The sequence below is a fragment of the Saimiri boliviensis genome, chromosome 1 (genome assembly GCF_048565385.1).
Source record: "Saimiri boliviensis isolate mSaiBol1 chromosome 1, mSaiBol1.pri, whole genome shotgun sequence".
Classification (NCBI taxonomy): domain Eukaryota; kingdom Metazoa; phylum Chordata; class Mammalia; order Primates; family Cebidae; genus Saimiri; species Saimiri boliviensis.
Window position 1 is genome coordinate 53405818 of NC_133449.1, and position 15746 is coordinate 53421563.

A 15746-nucleotide genomic window follows, 5' to 3' on the forward strand; every position below is an offset into this window, starting at 1 on the left:
GCTTGAGCCACCGCTCCGGCCGTTTGAAACCCCATCTTAAAAAAAAAAAAAGAAAAAAGAAAAAAAATGATCTAGATGCAGCCATAAAAAATGATGAGTTCATATCATTTGCAGGGACATGGATAAAGCTGCAAACCATCATTCTCAGCAAACTAACACAGGAACACAAAACCAAATACCACATGTTCTTTTTTTTTTTTTTTTTTTTTTTTTTGAGACGGAGTTTCACTCTTGTTACCCAGGCTGGAGTGCAATGGCGCGATCTCGGCTCACCACAACCTCCACCTCCTGGGTTCAAGCAATTCTCCTGCCTCAGCCTCCTGAGTAGCTGGAATTACAGGCACGTGCCACCATGCCCAGCTAATTTTTTGTATTTTCAGTAGAGACGGGGTTTCACCATGTTGACCAGAATGGTCTTGATCTCTCGACCTTGTGATCCACCCGCCTCGGCCTCCCAAAGTGCTGGGATTACAGGCTTGAGCCACCGCGCCCGGCCCACATGTTCTTATAAATAGGAGTTGTACAAGGAGAACACATAGACACAGAGAGGGGAACGGCACACACCAGGACCTGCTGGGGGTGGGGAGGCTAGGGGAGGGATAGCATTAGGAGAAATACCTAATGTAGATGACGGGTTGACGGGTGCAGCAAACCACCATGGCACATGTATACCTACGTAACAAACTTGTATGCTCTGCACATGTATCCCAGAGCTTAGAATAACAAAGAAATATGGCCGGGCGCGGTGGCTCAAGCCTGTAATCCCAGCACTTTGGGAGGCTGAGGCGGGTGGATCACAAGGTCAAGAGATCAAGACCATCCTGGTCAACATGGTGAAACCCTGTCTCTACTAAAAATACAAAAAAGTAGCTGGGCATGGTGGCATATGCCTGTAATCCAAGCTACTCAGGAGGCTGAGGCAGGAGAATTGCCTGAACCCAGGAGGCGGAGGTTGCGGTGAGCCGAGATCGCGCCATTGCACTCCAGCCTGGGTAACAAGAGCGAAACTCCGTCTCAAAAAAAAAAAAAAAAAAAAAATTAGCTGGGCATGGTGGCGCGTGCCTGTAATACCAGCTACTCAGGAGGCTGAGGCAGGAGAATTGCCTGAACCCAGGAGGCGGAGGTTGCGGTGAGCCGAGATCGCGCCATTGCACTCCAGCCTGGGTAATAAGAGCGAAACTCTGTCTCAAAAAAAAGATCTCTGAATACGAAAACTACCTGGGTTCCCATTCATCATCTAACTATCCTCAATTCCCAGCATATATTTCATTATTATAGAAAAGAAGGAACACATCTGTAACTGCTTTATATAATCCCTGCCTGCTCTACTTCAACATCCTCAACTCCTAATTTAGAAAACTTCTCTGCTCACACTGCCAAACCTCTACAACCACAGAAGACGCCAAAGGAGAATACTGGTGGACCAACAATAGCAGGGTCCAGCTATTCATCCCAACAGCTGTTAGTTATCTACCCATTCACAAAAACCCGTAATTCGAAAAACTTCACTGAAAACACAAAAAATGAATGTGAGGCCGGGCGCGGTGGCTCAAGCCTGTAATCCCAGCACTTTGGGAGGCCGAGGCGGGTGGATCACGAGGTCGAGAGATCGAGACCATTCTGGTCAACATGGTGAAACCCCGTCTCTACTAAAAATACAAAAAACTAGCTGGGCATGGTGGCACGTGCCTGTAATCCCAGCTACTCAGGAGGCTGAGGCAGGAGAATTGCCTGAACCCAGGAGGCGGAGGTTGCGGTGAGCCGAGATCGCGCCATTGCACTCCAGCCTGGGTAACAAGAGCGAAACTCCGTCTCAAAAAAAAAAAAAAAAAATGAATGTGAAATCCCTTTAGCTCTCTTCTAGGTATCAAAAGATAATTACGAGGCCGGGCGCGGTGGCTCAAGCCTGTAATCCCAGCACTTTGGGAGGCCGAGGCGGGTGGATCACGAGGTCAAGAGATCGAGACCATCCTGGTCAACAGGGTGAAACCCTGTCTCTACTAAAAATACAAAAAATTAGCTGGGCATGGTGGCACGTGCCTGTAATCCCAGCTACTCAGGAGGCTGAGGCAGGAGAATTGCCTGAACCCAGGAGGCGGAGGTTGCGGTGAGCCGATATCGCGCCATTGCACTCCAGCCTGGGCAACAAGAGCGAAACTCCGTCTCAAAAAAAAAAAAAAAAAAAGATAATTACGAATCTATGAGGAATCACCAGGCATGGTGGCGTGTGTGTCACACCTGTAATCCCAGCACACTGGGAGGCTGAGGCAGGTGGATCAGTTGAGGTCAGAGATTTGAGACCAGCCTGGCCAACACGGTGAAAACTCTGTCTCTACTAAAAAAATATAAAAATTGGGCTGGGCATGGTGGCTCACGCCTGTAATTCTAGCACTCTGTGAGCTTGAGGTGGATGGATAACCTGAGGTTAGGAGTTCAAGACTAGCCTGGCTAACACAGTGAAACTCCATCTCTACTAAAAATACAAAAATTAGCCAGGCAGGCCGGGCGCGGTGGCTCAAGCCTGTAATCCCAGCACTTTGGGAGGCCGAGGTGGGTGGATCACAAGGTCGAGAGATCGAGACCAACCTGGTCAACATGGTGAAACCCTGTCTCTACTAAAAATACAAAAAAAGATTAGCTGGGCATGGTGGCGCGTGCCTATAATCCCAGCTACTCAGGAGGCTGAGGCAGGAGAATTGCCTGAACCCAGGAGGCGGAGGTTGCGGTGAGCCGAGATCGCGCCATTGCACTCCAGCCTGGGTAACAAGAGTGAAACTCCGTCTCAAAAAAAAAAAAAAAATTAGCCAGGCGTGGTGGCAGGTGCCTGTATTCCCAGGAGGCTAAGGCAGAAAAATCACTTGAACCCTGGAGGCAGAGGTTGCAGTGAGCTGAGATCGTGTCACTGCACTCCAGCCTCGGCACAAAGAGAGAAATTTCAACTCAAAAAAAAAAAAAAAAAAAATTAGCCAGGTGTGAAAGCAGGCGCCTGTAATCCCAGCTACTCAGGAGGGTGAGGCAGGAGAATCACTTGAACCCAGGAGGTGGAGGTTGCAGTGAGCTGAGATCCCAGTACTGAACTCCAGCCTGGCTTATAGGGCGAGACTCTGTCTAAAAAAAGAAAAGCCTGGAGAATAAGGCAGGGGTGCTACTGGAGGGTCTCTTTACTTTGCTGAGTAGGGAGGATGACAGAGTCTTAAATGAACAATAAATGTCATAACCAAATAACAAATTACAGTCGAATAAACTCATCAATTTAGTACTCTAAGAAGTGACTCTCCTAATGAAAATCCTCTTACTATAGAAAAAGTTGATATAAAACTGGCACTGAGTACCAACAAAAGAGAGAAAAAAAATCCATTTTCCTCACCAATACCCCTGTGGCCATTGGCAAAGTTTGATGGACTGCTGGCTGGCATTGGTGGCCACAGAAGACGTAAGACTGGGCTGGGTGTGGTGCTTCACACCTGTAATTCCAGCACTTTGTGAAGCTGAGGCAGAAGGATCACTTAAGCCCAGAAGTTCAAGACCAGCCTGGATGACACAATGAGACCCTATCTCTACAAAAGTTTTAAAAATTATCCAGGTGTGGTGGCACATGCCTGTACTTGGGAGGCTGAGGCAAGAGGATCACTTAAGCCCAGAGGTTGAGGCTGCAGTAATCTCTGTTTGTCACTATACTCCAGCCTGAGAGACAGAATGAGACCCTGCCTCAAGACAAAAGAAGAAGAAGAGATGAGGCTAACTGACTGTATATATGCATTGGGTGGACTCATAATTCTACAACTCAGAAGGCCAACAACTAAAAACAATTTTACAGGCAGTTACTATGATTAACAAATACCAAGAGGACCACTAGGGAGGTGGCAGAGAGGGCAGGGTGGAGGGTGCCAAACAAGGCAATTTATCTCTTGTTCATCTCACTGGGCAGAGTTTTCACGTCCTGGTATCCAGCTCTCAAGACATTCCATCAGGCATGAGAGCTGGTTTTCTGAGCCATTTCTAAGCCTCATACCCACCTTGCCTGTCTTTCCTCTACCAATACCCACCTGGCCACTGGTCCTTACCAACCCAAGAACAGCCTGTCTTTTCCTGACTCCTCACTTCCCATGTAATCTAGGTAATACGTTCCCTTAGGAAACTGTCTGCCTTATCCCAGATCTTTCACATAAATCAAGACATGGCTAACATACAAAAATCACCACATTTTAAGATGCTCTGATCTGTATACTGCTTAACGAGTTCTTTCCTCAATTTTAATGAATAATTTCAATGACTGAAAAAAAATACCTTGTCATTTTAAGGAAATGAAAATCATGGTCCTTAGAACACTAAAATTAATTAAAAAAATAATCTTCTATAAACAAAGACTTTTACTAGGAATAGTATTCTAGTTTTAACTTTTTTTTTTTTCTGAGACGAAGTCTCACACTGTTGCCCGGGCTGGAATGCAATGGCGTGATCTCAGCTCACTGCAACCTCTGCCTCCCAGGTTCAAGCAATTTTCTTGCTTCAGCCTTCTCAGCAGCTGGGATTACAGGTGCCTGCCATCCCCTCCAGCTAATTTTTTGTATTTTTAGTAGAGATGGGTTTCAATATGTCAGCCAGGCTGGTTTCGAACTCCTGACTTTGTGATCCACCTACCTCGGCCTTCCAAAGTGCTGGGATTACAAGCATGAGCCACCGCTCCAGACCTCTACTTTTAACTTTTATGAATATGCAGTGTAGGGAATGCTTCCTTTGAATCCATATTCATGAAAGTAGCCCCACAGCAATATTTATAAAGTGATTTTAAAAAAGTTATTTCTAGGATAATTCAATGATACCTTAGCCTTCACTAAAAACTTTTCAAACTTTTAGTTTAAAAAAAAAAAAAAAGGCTCGTCACAGTGGCTCATGCCCATAATCCCAGCACTTTGGGAGACTGAGGCAGGCGGATCACCTGAAGTTGTGAGTTTGAGACCAGCCTGACCAACATGAAGAAATGCTGTCTCTACTAAAAATTCAAAAATTAGCCAAACACAGTGCTGCATTCCTGTGGTCCCAGCTGCTTGGGAGGCTGAGGCAGGAGAATCACTTGAACCCAGGAAGTGGAGGTTGCAGTAAGCCGAGACTGTGCCACTGCACTCCAGCCTGGCCAACAAGAGCAAAACTCCATCTTAAAACAAACAGAATCGCTTGAACCTGGGAAGCAGAGGGTGAAGTGAGCCGAGATCACGCCACTACACTGCAGCCTGGATGACAGAGTGAGACCCTGTCTCAAAAAAACCCCAAAAACAAAAAACCTAGGCAAAGATGTACGGTAGACAGCATAAAGCTGATGTTTTGAAAAGCAAGTTATGACTCATAAATGCATGGATTTCTTTAAAAAGGTTGCAAAGCTTAATATGAAGGGATCTGTTTGGTCATTTCACATCATAAATTTCATAAGCTGCTACTGTGAAAAAGTTACCATCTTACAGGATTGCTGCTAATACATCTTAAAATCCTCAGACTAAAAGGAATCTCTCCCAAATTAAGTTCCCAATTTGAAACAAGAACATTATGTTTTACTACATTTTAACTTAAACTTCAATGTAAAAAATTTGGGAAAATCAGCTTCAAAATGAACTTTATTTGCAATAATGAAATCAAAGACCTCAGAAATTAAAATGTTTTCCAATAAATTTACATTCTTATCTATTCTCTATTGAAAGTCAAGGTAAACATAATTTACAATTTACTGAAACTGAAAAAGTTGCTGGGCATGATGGCTCACACCTATAATCTCAGCACTCTAAGGAGCTGAGGTGGGAGAATCGCTTGAGCCCAGGAGTTTGAGACCAGCCTGGGTAACACAGGAAGATCCTGTCTCTACAAAAAAAGAAAAAAGATTAGCTGGGTGTGGTGCACACCTACTGCGGAGGTCCCTCCCATCCACTATGGAGGCTGAGGTGGGAGGACTGTTTGAGCCTGGGAGGTCAACGCTGCAGCGGGCTGTGCTAGTGCAGAGCCTGCCTCAAAAACAAAAAACCGGCCAGGCACAGTGGCTCAAGCCTGTAATCCCAGCACTTTGGGAGGCCGAGGCGGGTGGATCACGAGGTCAAGAGATCGAGATCATCCCGGTCAACATGGTGAAACCCCGTCTCTACTAAAAATACAAAAAATTAGCTGGGCATGGTGGCGCATGCCTATAATCCCAGCTACTCAGGAGGCTGAGGCAGGAGAATTGCCTGAACCCAGGAGGCGGAGGTTGCGGTAAGCCGAGATCGTGCCATTGCACTCCAGCCTGGGTAACAAGAGCGAAACTCCGTCTCAAAAAAAAAAAAAAAAAGGCCGGGCGCGGTGGCTCAAGCCTGTAATGCCAGCACTTTGGGAGGCCGAGGCGGGTGGATCACAAGGTCGAGAGATCGAGACCAACCTGGTCAACATGGTGAAACCCCGTCTCTACTAAAAATACAAAAAATTAGCTGGGCATGGTGGCGCGTGCCTATAATCCCAGCTACTCAGGAGGCTGAGGCAGGAGAATTGCCTGAACCCAGGAGGCGGAGGTTGCGGTGAGCCGAGATCGCGCCATTGCACTCCAGCCTGGGTAACAAGAGCGAAACTCCGTCTCAAAAAACAAACAAACAAACAAACAAAAAACCAACTGAAAAAGTCTTGAGAGCCGGGCGCGGTGGCTCAAGCCTGTAATCCCAGCACTTTGGGAGGCCGAGGCGGGTGGATCACGAGGTCAAGAGATCGAGACCATCCTGGTCAACATGGTGAAACCCCGTCTCTACTAAAGGTGCAAAAAATTAGCTGGGCATGGTGGCGCGTGCCTGTAATCCCAGCTACTACGGAGGCTGAGGCAGGAGAATTGCCTGAACCCAGGAGGCGGAGGTTGCGGTGAGCCGAGATCGCGCCATTGCACTCCAGCCTGGGTAACAAGAGCGAAACTCCGTCTCAAAAAAAAAAAAAAGTCTTGAGAATGTCATAATCTTTTAACAGATTACAGTTAAAGTAAAATAAATTGTAAGAAGACCCAGGCCGGGCGCGGTGGCTCAAGCCTGCAATCCCAGCACTTTGGGAGGCCGAGGCGGGTACATCACGAGGTCAAGAAATCGAGACCATCCTGGTCAACATGGTGAAACCTCATCTCTACTAAAAATACAAAAAATTAGCTGGGCGTGGTGGCGCGTGCATGTAATCCCAGCTACTCAGGAGGTTGAGGCAGGAGAATTGCCTGAACCCAGGAGGCGGAGGTTGCAGTGAGCCGAGATCGCGCCATTGCACTCCAGCCTGGGTAACAAGAGTGAAACTCCTCTCAAAAAAAAAAAAAAAAAAAAAAAGAAGACCCAACAGTAAGGATCTTATCAGTGGGAGTCAATTTACATTTCTACAGGGAAGCAAAAGGCACCATATTAAAATCACATGCTAATTATCAACCTTGGCTTTGCAGTCCCCAAATTCTGAAACCAAATTATTTTTGTCTATATGTATGTTTCAGTGGCAGATACCATTTTTGAGAAGAGAAAATTAAAGCCAGGAGTGGTGGCTCATGCCTGTAATCCCAACACTCTGGGAAGCTGAGATGGGAAGATTACTTAAGCCTGGGAGGTGGAAGTTGCAGAGAGCCAAGATCCCATCACTGTACTCTACTTTAGCCTGGGCAACAGAGACTCTGTCTCAAAAAAAAAAAGAAAGAGACAGAGAATTAAAATCTACTAAGAGTAGTACAACTTTCAAAAAGTTGGAGCCGCTATCCTGCAATGTATACATATTTCAAAACATCATGTTATACATGATAAATATATACAATTTTTGCCAATCAAAAAAAAAAAGTTGGGACTAACTAGATTAACAGCCTAGGTAGTATTTTACATTTTAAAAATAAATAGGCCAGGTGCAGTGGCTCACAATTGTAATCCCAGCAGTTTGGGAGGACAAGGCGGGCAGATCACGAGGTCAGGAGATGGAGACCATCCTGGCTACCATGGTGAAACCTGGTCTCTACTAAAAATACAAAAAATTGGCCAGGCATGGTGACACGTGCCTGTAGTCCTAACTACTCAGGAGGCTGAGGCAGAAGAATCGCTTGAACCCAGGGGGCGGAGGTTGCAGTGAGGCGAGATCATGCCACTGCACTCCAGCTTGGGCGACAGAGCAAGACTCTGTCTCAAAAAAAAAAAAAAAACCAAAACCAAACCAAAACAAAAAAATTGTATCAGATGCTTCTGAGAATAGCAAAACAATATGACCACCTGCTCATTTATGCACTATCATTTTTACATGTGAAGATCTTCAAAAAGCTAGGAAAATTATAAATCGGATAAAGATAATAAGGACTCATACTTGACATTTCAGTAGAGGTGGCTCACACCTGTAATCCCAGCCTTTGGGAGACCAAGGCCAGCAGATCACCTGAGGTCAGGAGTTCAAGACCAGCCTGACCAACATGGAGAAATCCTGTCTGTACTAAAAATACAAAATTAGGGCCAGGCACGGTGGCTCATGCCTGTAATCCCAGCATTTTGGGAGGCTGGGTTGGGTGGAATGAGATCAGGAGTTCAAGACAAGCCTGGCCGACATGGTGAAACCTCGTCTCTACTAAAAATACAAAAAATAGCTGGGCATGGTGGTGAACGTCTGTAATACCAGCCACTTGGGAGGCTGAGGCAAAGAATTGCTTGAACCCAGTAGGCAGAGGTTGCAGTGAGCCAAGATCATGACACTGCACTCCAGCCTGGGCAGCAAGACTAAAACTCCATCTCAAAAAATAAAAAAGAAATCTCAAACAATTTTTTTTTTTAAGAGATAGGGTCTGTCAGCCTCCCAAGTAGCTGGGACTACCACTGCAACCAGCTTGAAATCTCCAACAATTTTATCTAAAATCAAAAGTGTCTCAGAAAGAGTTAAGAAGGCACCCAAGAGAAAAGTCCTAGCATCACAGTAGAGTCCCTCTCTGAAATTTGACAAAATTAGTAAGAAAAAAGTTGGCAATTACTTTGTCATCAATGTTTACCCCTTCCTTAAGGCATGTTTCACACTACACTATGGAAGCTATGTAAAAGATGCATATTCCTCGCCAGACTTAAGGTAAATAGCTACGTCATTCACTTATCCTCACATTCCTTGGAACCTAGCAAACTGCCTTACACACAGTAGTAACTGAAAGACCGAATGACTTAAGGCGACACGTGTACCTAGATCCAGGTAATCAATAAGGCTCTAATCTATGTAAGAACACTCATAGTTTCATTTTAGCTAATAAGCACTGAGTAATCTGTTAAGTTGCTTTTTTTATTTGGAAAGTTTTAAAAGTAGATTTTAAGCTCTGAATATTTACATTTTAAATGTATTTGAAAGTATGATAGTAAGACTTTTAAAAAAATACATCAACATGGCCGGGCGCAGTGGCTCATGCCTATAATCCCAGCACTTTGGGAGGCTGAGGCAGGTGGATCACGAGGTCAAGAGATCGAGACCATCCTGGTCAGCACAGCAAAACCCCGTATCTACTAAAAATACAAAAATTAGCTGGGCATGGCGGTACACACCTGTAGTCCCAGCTACTTGGGAGGCTGAGGCAGGAGAACTGCTTAAACCCAGGAGGCGTAGGTTGCGGTAAGCCAAGATCACGCCATTGCACTCCAGCCTGGGTAACGCGCGAAACTTTGTCTCCAAAAAAATAAAAAATAAAAAAATAAACCACATCAACGTAAAAAATGATTGGGCTCACTGTGGAACTAGACAGCGTTGGTAGGGTGAACGTAAAGTGACTGTGTGCTAATCTCTAAAAAAAGGTTAACATGAGAAGAACACCACAAAGTGAGTTAAAGTGGCCCTGGAATTCTCACCAGAAAAGTAATAACGGGCAAACAGAAAAAATGTAGAGTACCGCCATCTCCACTAAGGGTATGGAAGGTGGGGAGCCTGCTGCCCACTCCTGAGGAACAATTACTTCCATTCCAATTCACATGGTGCTGCTGAAAACTGAGGTACAGAGGAGACGGTTCAGTCTGTGAACTCACTTCCCGTCACCCAAAGAAAATGATGGAATAGCAAGCCGACTGGGCCCTTTCTAGACTTCTGACAGTTCAAGCTCCATCAATGCTCTAAAGCGCCAGTCTAGGGCAGAGGTAAGGCAAACTATAGCCCTAAGGCCAAATCCAACCACTACTTTTTATACAGCCCGAAAGTTAAGAATGATTATTTGTATTTTTGAATGGTGGGGGTGGGGGGTGTCAAATAACAAATCATATTTCATGACACATGAAAATTATATGAAATTCAAATGTCAGTGTCCATAAATAAAGTTTTAATTGGAACATAGCCATGCTCATTCAATTACATGTTGTCTATAGCTGCTTTAGCGCTATTACAGCTTGCTAAGCCTGCAATGTTTGCCACCTGGCCCCTTAGAGAAGCAGCATGCTGACCCCTGGACTAGAGCATTTCTCTACACTCCTGGTTGCATTGCCTTTCTGAGAAACAGCCAGCCCACTGCTTCACAGGGTTGAGCCTTCAAGCTTGTCAAGTGTCCATCTTGGGACTGTGTCGTCCAAAGTTACATTAATGAAATAATAAAATTTAGTGTAATTCATTAGGGTGGGAACAAAGACAAAGTAACATATAACTTGCACACATAAGGCTCTGAACAGGAAGCACCATGCAAGTACATGATAGGCATGTTCAAACCTTTTACCCGACTATTACATCCAGTTCGTGGTCACACTACTGAAAGGAAACAAGGACTACAGAGAATTTAGAGGGGGACAGATGACTGAGAGCACAAATATTATACCACTAAATAAATACTGAGGCCAGGTGTGGTGGCTCAAGCCTATAATCCCAGCACTTCGGGAGCTGAGGCGGGTGGATCACCTGAGGTCAGGAGTTCGAGACCAGCCTGACCAAAATGGTGAAACTCTGTTTCTACAAAAAATATAAAAATTAGCTGGGCGTGGTGTTGGGCACCTGTAATCCCACCCACTCCAGAGGCTGAGGCAGGAGAATCACTTGAACCTGGGGGGCAGAGGTTTCAGTGATGGGAGATAGCGCCATTCCATTCCAACCTGGGTAACACAACGAGACTCCATCTCAAAAAAAAAAAAAGAAAGAAAAAGAAAAGAAATGCTGAAAGAAATGGGATTCGTTGACCCAAAAGAGAGAAAAAAGAAAAGAACTGATAGCAGCAAGGATGCCAAACCCTGTATGTGCTAACAGGTCGAAGTCTTACTGATGACAATAATGGCAGTCTGAACTAATATTCCATAACGTATCTAATGAATTAAATGTAATTCATGAGGCTGTTATTCCTGTCTTAGGCCATAAACTAGACCCCTGAAAGATAATCATTGTCAAATATTGTACTGTAAGTCTTCAACAGATTATTTAGGTACGTTCCTTTTTCAATAGGCAAGTTCAATTTGCTGACATTAATGTAAGCTCCTAGGAAAGGTGTGCTACTAGTGTGCAGAGGTTCAGTAACATTCAAGTAACTAAAAGGTAATTAAGTTTCATAACCACACACCTTTGCACAGGACCAAATATGGAGAAATGGGCTTAAATTACAGAATGTAGGTTACATTCAAGAATGTTCCAACTATATTTTAATTACTCTAACAGAGCACTGGGGGTGAAGGAATTTTCTTCCCAGGACACTGTTCAATTAGAATGCTCCATCTGGAACTATCTGGATGCTTGCTTAGAGCAAGGAGAATGGATCTGAAACACTCTTCTTCCATGGCAGTGATTCTGTAATTTTAACTCTCCCAGTTTTTAAGAGTAAGAGAGCCTGCAACCATTGCTAACTTTTGTTTTGTCTTGAAGGTGGTCAATGTAGAGTATAGTTTAAGACAAACTTTAATATCCCAAATTAAAATTTGATTATAACTTTAATTACGACTTTTTTAAATTACAGAGATAAGGATGCATTTCCATTAAACAGAAATAGTGGGAAAAATAGGCATAGCTTCCTACTTCTCTGCTCCTTTCAATGAGGCTAGGTACTTCATTATTTCAAAACGTCCAACACTTAAACACAGCAAGTACTCAATAAATGCTTTGTGAAGAAAATATATTTCCTATTAGTTTTGTAACTTTTAAAATACAGAACAGAACCACTAAACACAGAATATTCTTTGAGTCAATCTCAACGTTGCAATTAGTAATGTGAATTTTGAAACTTTTTCTAAATACAATTTTAATCAATCTGAGTTTTTCAGCCTTGAAATTCTAAGGTCTGTATTTCCCAAAGAATATCCTTCCCATAGTGCGAAGCACACACTAAACTGACTCACTAAACTTTCTCCACTCCTACATCACCTATACAGGATTTTAAAATCATGAGTACACAAACTTTTAAGCCACTTCTACAATCTTGTATTAACCTTAGCAGGATAAACTTTTCGCCAAATCTCTTTAACACTTTTTATCCAAAAACCTGTAGTACTGAAACAAAGAAAACACAACCCCCTCCTCCTTTTCTAAACCATATGGCAGTAAATTAAAGTTTACTTATTTCTTACCAGCTCAAAGCCTAAACATCGACCCTAAACATTTGTCTCTTTGTGCCCTGGGACTGGGCTTAGAGCTGTCTGCTTATTTGCAACTGTACTCCTACCATGTTTTTAAATCTTACAAGGTCCAAAACGACCCCCGACCATGAACAGACCTCACCATCGTCATTTTCCAAAACCTAGTCTGGTAGGCAGCACATGACGACGAGGGCCCCGGGGCTGGCGGGGAGCGAGTCCTGATCCGCCTGGGTGACTGAGCAGGGAGTTTGCTTGCCGCGGCGGGGTCGGATCCACCCCGGGAACTTGTTACCCGAGCCCAGGGACGCGCTGAGGCCTAGCCGCGAGGCCGGGGCGGGCTCCAGGCGGCGAGGGCTTCCTGTCCCCTGGCCGCAGAGCCTTCCCGCCAGCCCCGCGGTCGCCCGCAGGCGGGGACACTCGCCGCCGTCTCCCGGCGACCGGACGCGCCTGCCGGGTCCCGGGCCGGCTCTTTCGCCTCCTGCTGCCGCCCGCGGCCCGGCTCTGCGACCACACCGGGCTCTTCCGGGGCGGTGGGAGCGCTAGGCCGCGCTGGGGCCCGCGGATCCCGGACCGGCCGGGCGGGCCTCGGCGTCCAGTATCAGTCCCGAGGGCCGAGCTCCCGCCGGTAACGGGCCCCACCGCCTCCCCTCCCCCCCTCGCCCCATGACAGTGCAAACCCTCCGGCCGCCCCAGCCGCCCCGCCTCCAGCAGCAGGCCCAGCTAAGGGCCGCGGCCGTGGCGGCAGCGGCGCCGCGGCTCTCCGCCCTCGTTCGCTCGCTCCCGGGTCCAGCGCCTCGGGCCGGCTCAGGCTCGACCAAAGTCTCCGACGCTTCCTGGCCGCCCTCCGCCGCGCCCGGCCCGGGCGGGGTAGGCCGAGACCCGGGCGGTGCGGGTGGGGGCGGGGGCTCCTCTCACCTTCATGTCGGGACATCCTAGTTCAGACGGTGGCGGCGCGGCCCCTCCCGGGCTCCGGCTGCAGTGTCCCCCGCGGGGTCCCGGCGCTGCCCGCGCCGGCCGGCCGACTCCCACTCGACTCCTGGGCTCGGCCGCGGGGGCGGGGTGGGCAGGGGAGCGCTCCCGCGGCGGCGGCGGCGGCGGCGGCGGCGGCGGGGAGGCGGCGCGGGGCGGGAATGGGGCCGGGCCTGGTCGGGGCTGAGCTCCTCCAGGAGGCGGGTCCGACGCCGCGGCTCCGCCGGCGCCCGCCGTGACTCCGGTCACTCTCGGGCCCGCCGGCTCCCGGCAGCGGCGCGGCGCTCCGCGAATCCCGCTCCTCCCCTCCCCCGGCCCACCCCCCGCCCCTCTCCCCCAGCTCCCGGCCGCCGCCTCCTCCTCCTCCTCTTCCTCCTCCTCCGCCTCCTTCCGCCGCCCGCACGCCAGCCCCGCCTCTCGCTGCCCGCGCCGGGCCCAGCCGCCCCTAGGCCCCGCGGCCGGCGGGGGCGGCGCGGCGGCGGCGGCTCGGGTCGCGGCGCTTGCCCGCGCTTGCCAGCAGGCCGCGATCGGGCGCCCGAGCCCAGCCTCCACCTGGCCGCCGCCGCGCCGCTCCGCGCCACGCGTAGGGAGGAAGAGGAAATGCCCAGCGCCGGCTCCCGCTGCTCACCCGCGCGGCCTGAGGAGCGCCCGCCTGCCTCGCCGCCCCCAGCTCCGCCTGGGGCGGGCCTGGGCCTTGGGCTGGGCCGGCCGCGGGCAGTGGGTGCTTCTCGGAGGCGAGCTGCGACTCGGAGGGGCTACTGTCCCCAGGTGTATGGCCTCCGGGCCGGCCGCGGGCAGCGAGCTCCGGCCCCACGGAGAGGCCGCGGACCGCCTGAGTACTTGCGTTTGTCTGTATTTTAAGACAACAGCCCAGAAGGGAAAGGCGGCTGGCCACCGGTAGTCGCCGGTGTTCGCCGGCCGGGTTACTGGAGGTCGGGAGGGAAGCCGGGAGGCTGCGGGGCTCCGAGGCTCCGAGGCCGACTCCTTGCGAACCGTCTCTGTTAAAGACTCCGCCCCGGGCAGCCCCGGAGTCCGGCGGTATCCGCGCAAACTGTCCCAGCGCCTTGGCTCACCGTGAATGCCCTGCCTTGAAAACTTGGAGTTTTTTGTTTCCTGCAAGTGGTCTGCTCTTCCGATTTTATCTGTGTTTTACATTTTTACTTTCTTATTGTCAACTTTGTTTTCAGGCATTATTAATTCAGATCTTTGTACTGCCCCTTACCACGTGTCGGTGTTAGCGTGGTTTGGTGGAAATAGATGGCACTTTGAAGTCAAGACAGATCGGCCATGGGATTTTGGCTCTGATATCCTCTGTGTAACCGTGGACGAGTTACAGGGCTTGCTGAGCCTCCATTTGTCTGTTTGGTTTTTGTGGGTGTTTTAATTTATCTTTTTCCATTTGAAGTTGTGGTTTTTGCATAAAATTGAACTGTTAACAGGCTAAGTCAACTGAAATTGTAATCTAGGGTACTGCTTGCTTTGGGGTTACTCTTATACTCTCCACCATTCACTGGCTGTGTGATCTCTTAACCTCTCTGTGCCCTGACTTCTCTGTCTCTAAAATGGACATAACAACAGATGTTTAATAATAAGAGGCTTGGAGGTGAAGTGCTAAAATGCATATAAAATACCTACCACAGGACACAGTAAAAAGATTGTTACCGTATTTCATTGAATCTGATTTTAAGACATTTCCTGATTTCAAAGAAACTAAAACTCATCTTAAAGTCCAGGAAGTAGATTTTGGGTCACTCAGAACTCCTGAGGGACTGTATTTGGTAGTAACTAGTGATAAACTACAGTTTAAATGAGGACTTTGTAACCAGAAATATTTGTATGGAGCTTCTGCACAAATTCATTCCATTTCTTTTGTGGAAAGAGGTCCAACCTGGCTGTAAATGGAGTCTGGTGAAATAGAAAGAAGGGTTTTAAGTAAAGCTAGTTAATGCTTATTGAATGCTTGCCCTGTGTTGATGCCTTTCTAAGCATTTTACAGTATTGGCATATGTGATCCTGGGTATTAGGAGCCTCAATTTCTTGGGCTGTAAAAGTGGGGACAACACTGATCCCACTGTCTCCCTAGGGGTAAGCGATGTCTATAAATAAATTGTATAGAGGTTAAGGCATTATCAGTGCTGCAGACAGATAAAATGCTGGAGAAGGTAGGAAAGCCTACAACAGTACTGAACTGCAGGAGAGATTAAGAGTAAATAAAAGGATGCCGGGCGCGGTGGCTCACGCCTATAATCCCAGCACTTTGGGAGGCCAAGGTGGGTGGAT

General features: G+C 47.8%; 1 protein-coding gene across 3 annotated transcripts in view; it reads right to left on the bottom strand.

The window, feature by feature from the left end:
• KCMF1 (potassium channel modulatory factor 1) overlaps nt 1-13730 on the bottom strand; it is an 89992-nt gene extending 76262 nt beyond the window's left edge. Inside the window, exon 1 of one of the 3 annotated variants that reach the window (XM_039461780.2) lies at nt 13413-13730. In XM_039461780.2, coding sequence (XP_039317714.1) covers nt 13413-13428 — 16 coding nt within the window. In that variant the 5' untranslated portion in view covers nt 13429-13730. Of the gene's footprint in view, nt 1-12634; nt 13117-13412 lie in introns of those variants that run through there. The other 2 variants (XM_074397595.1, XM_074397601.1) reach the window with 2 other exon arrangements.
• Nucleotides 13731-15746: the final 2016 nt, after the last annotated feature.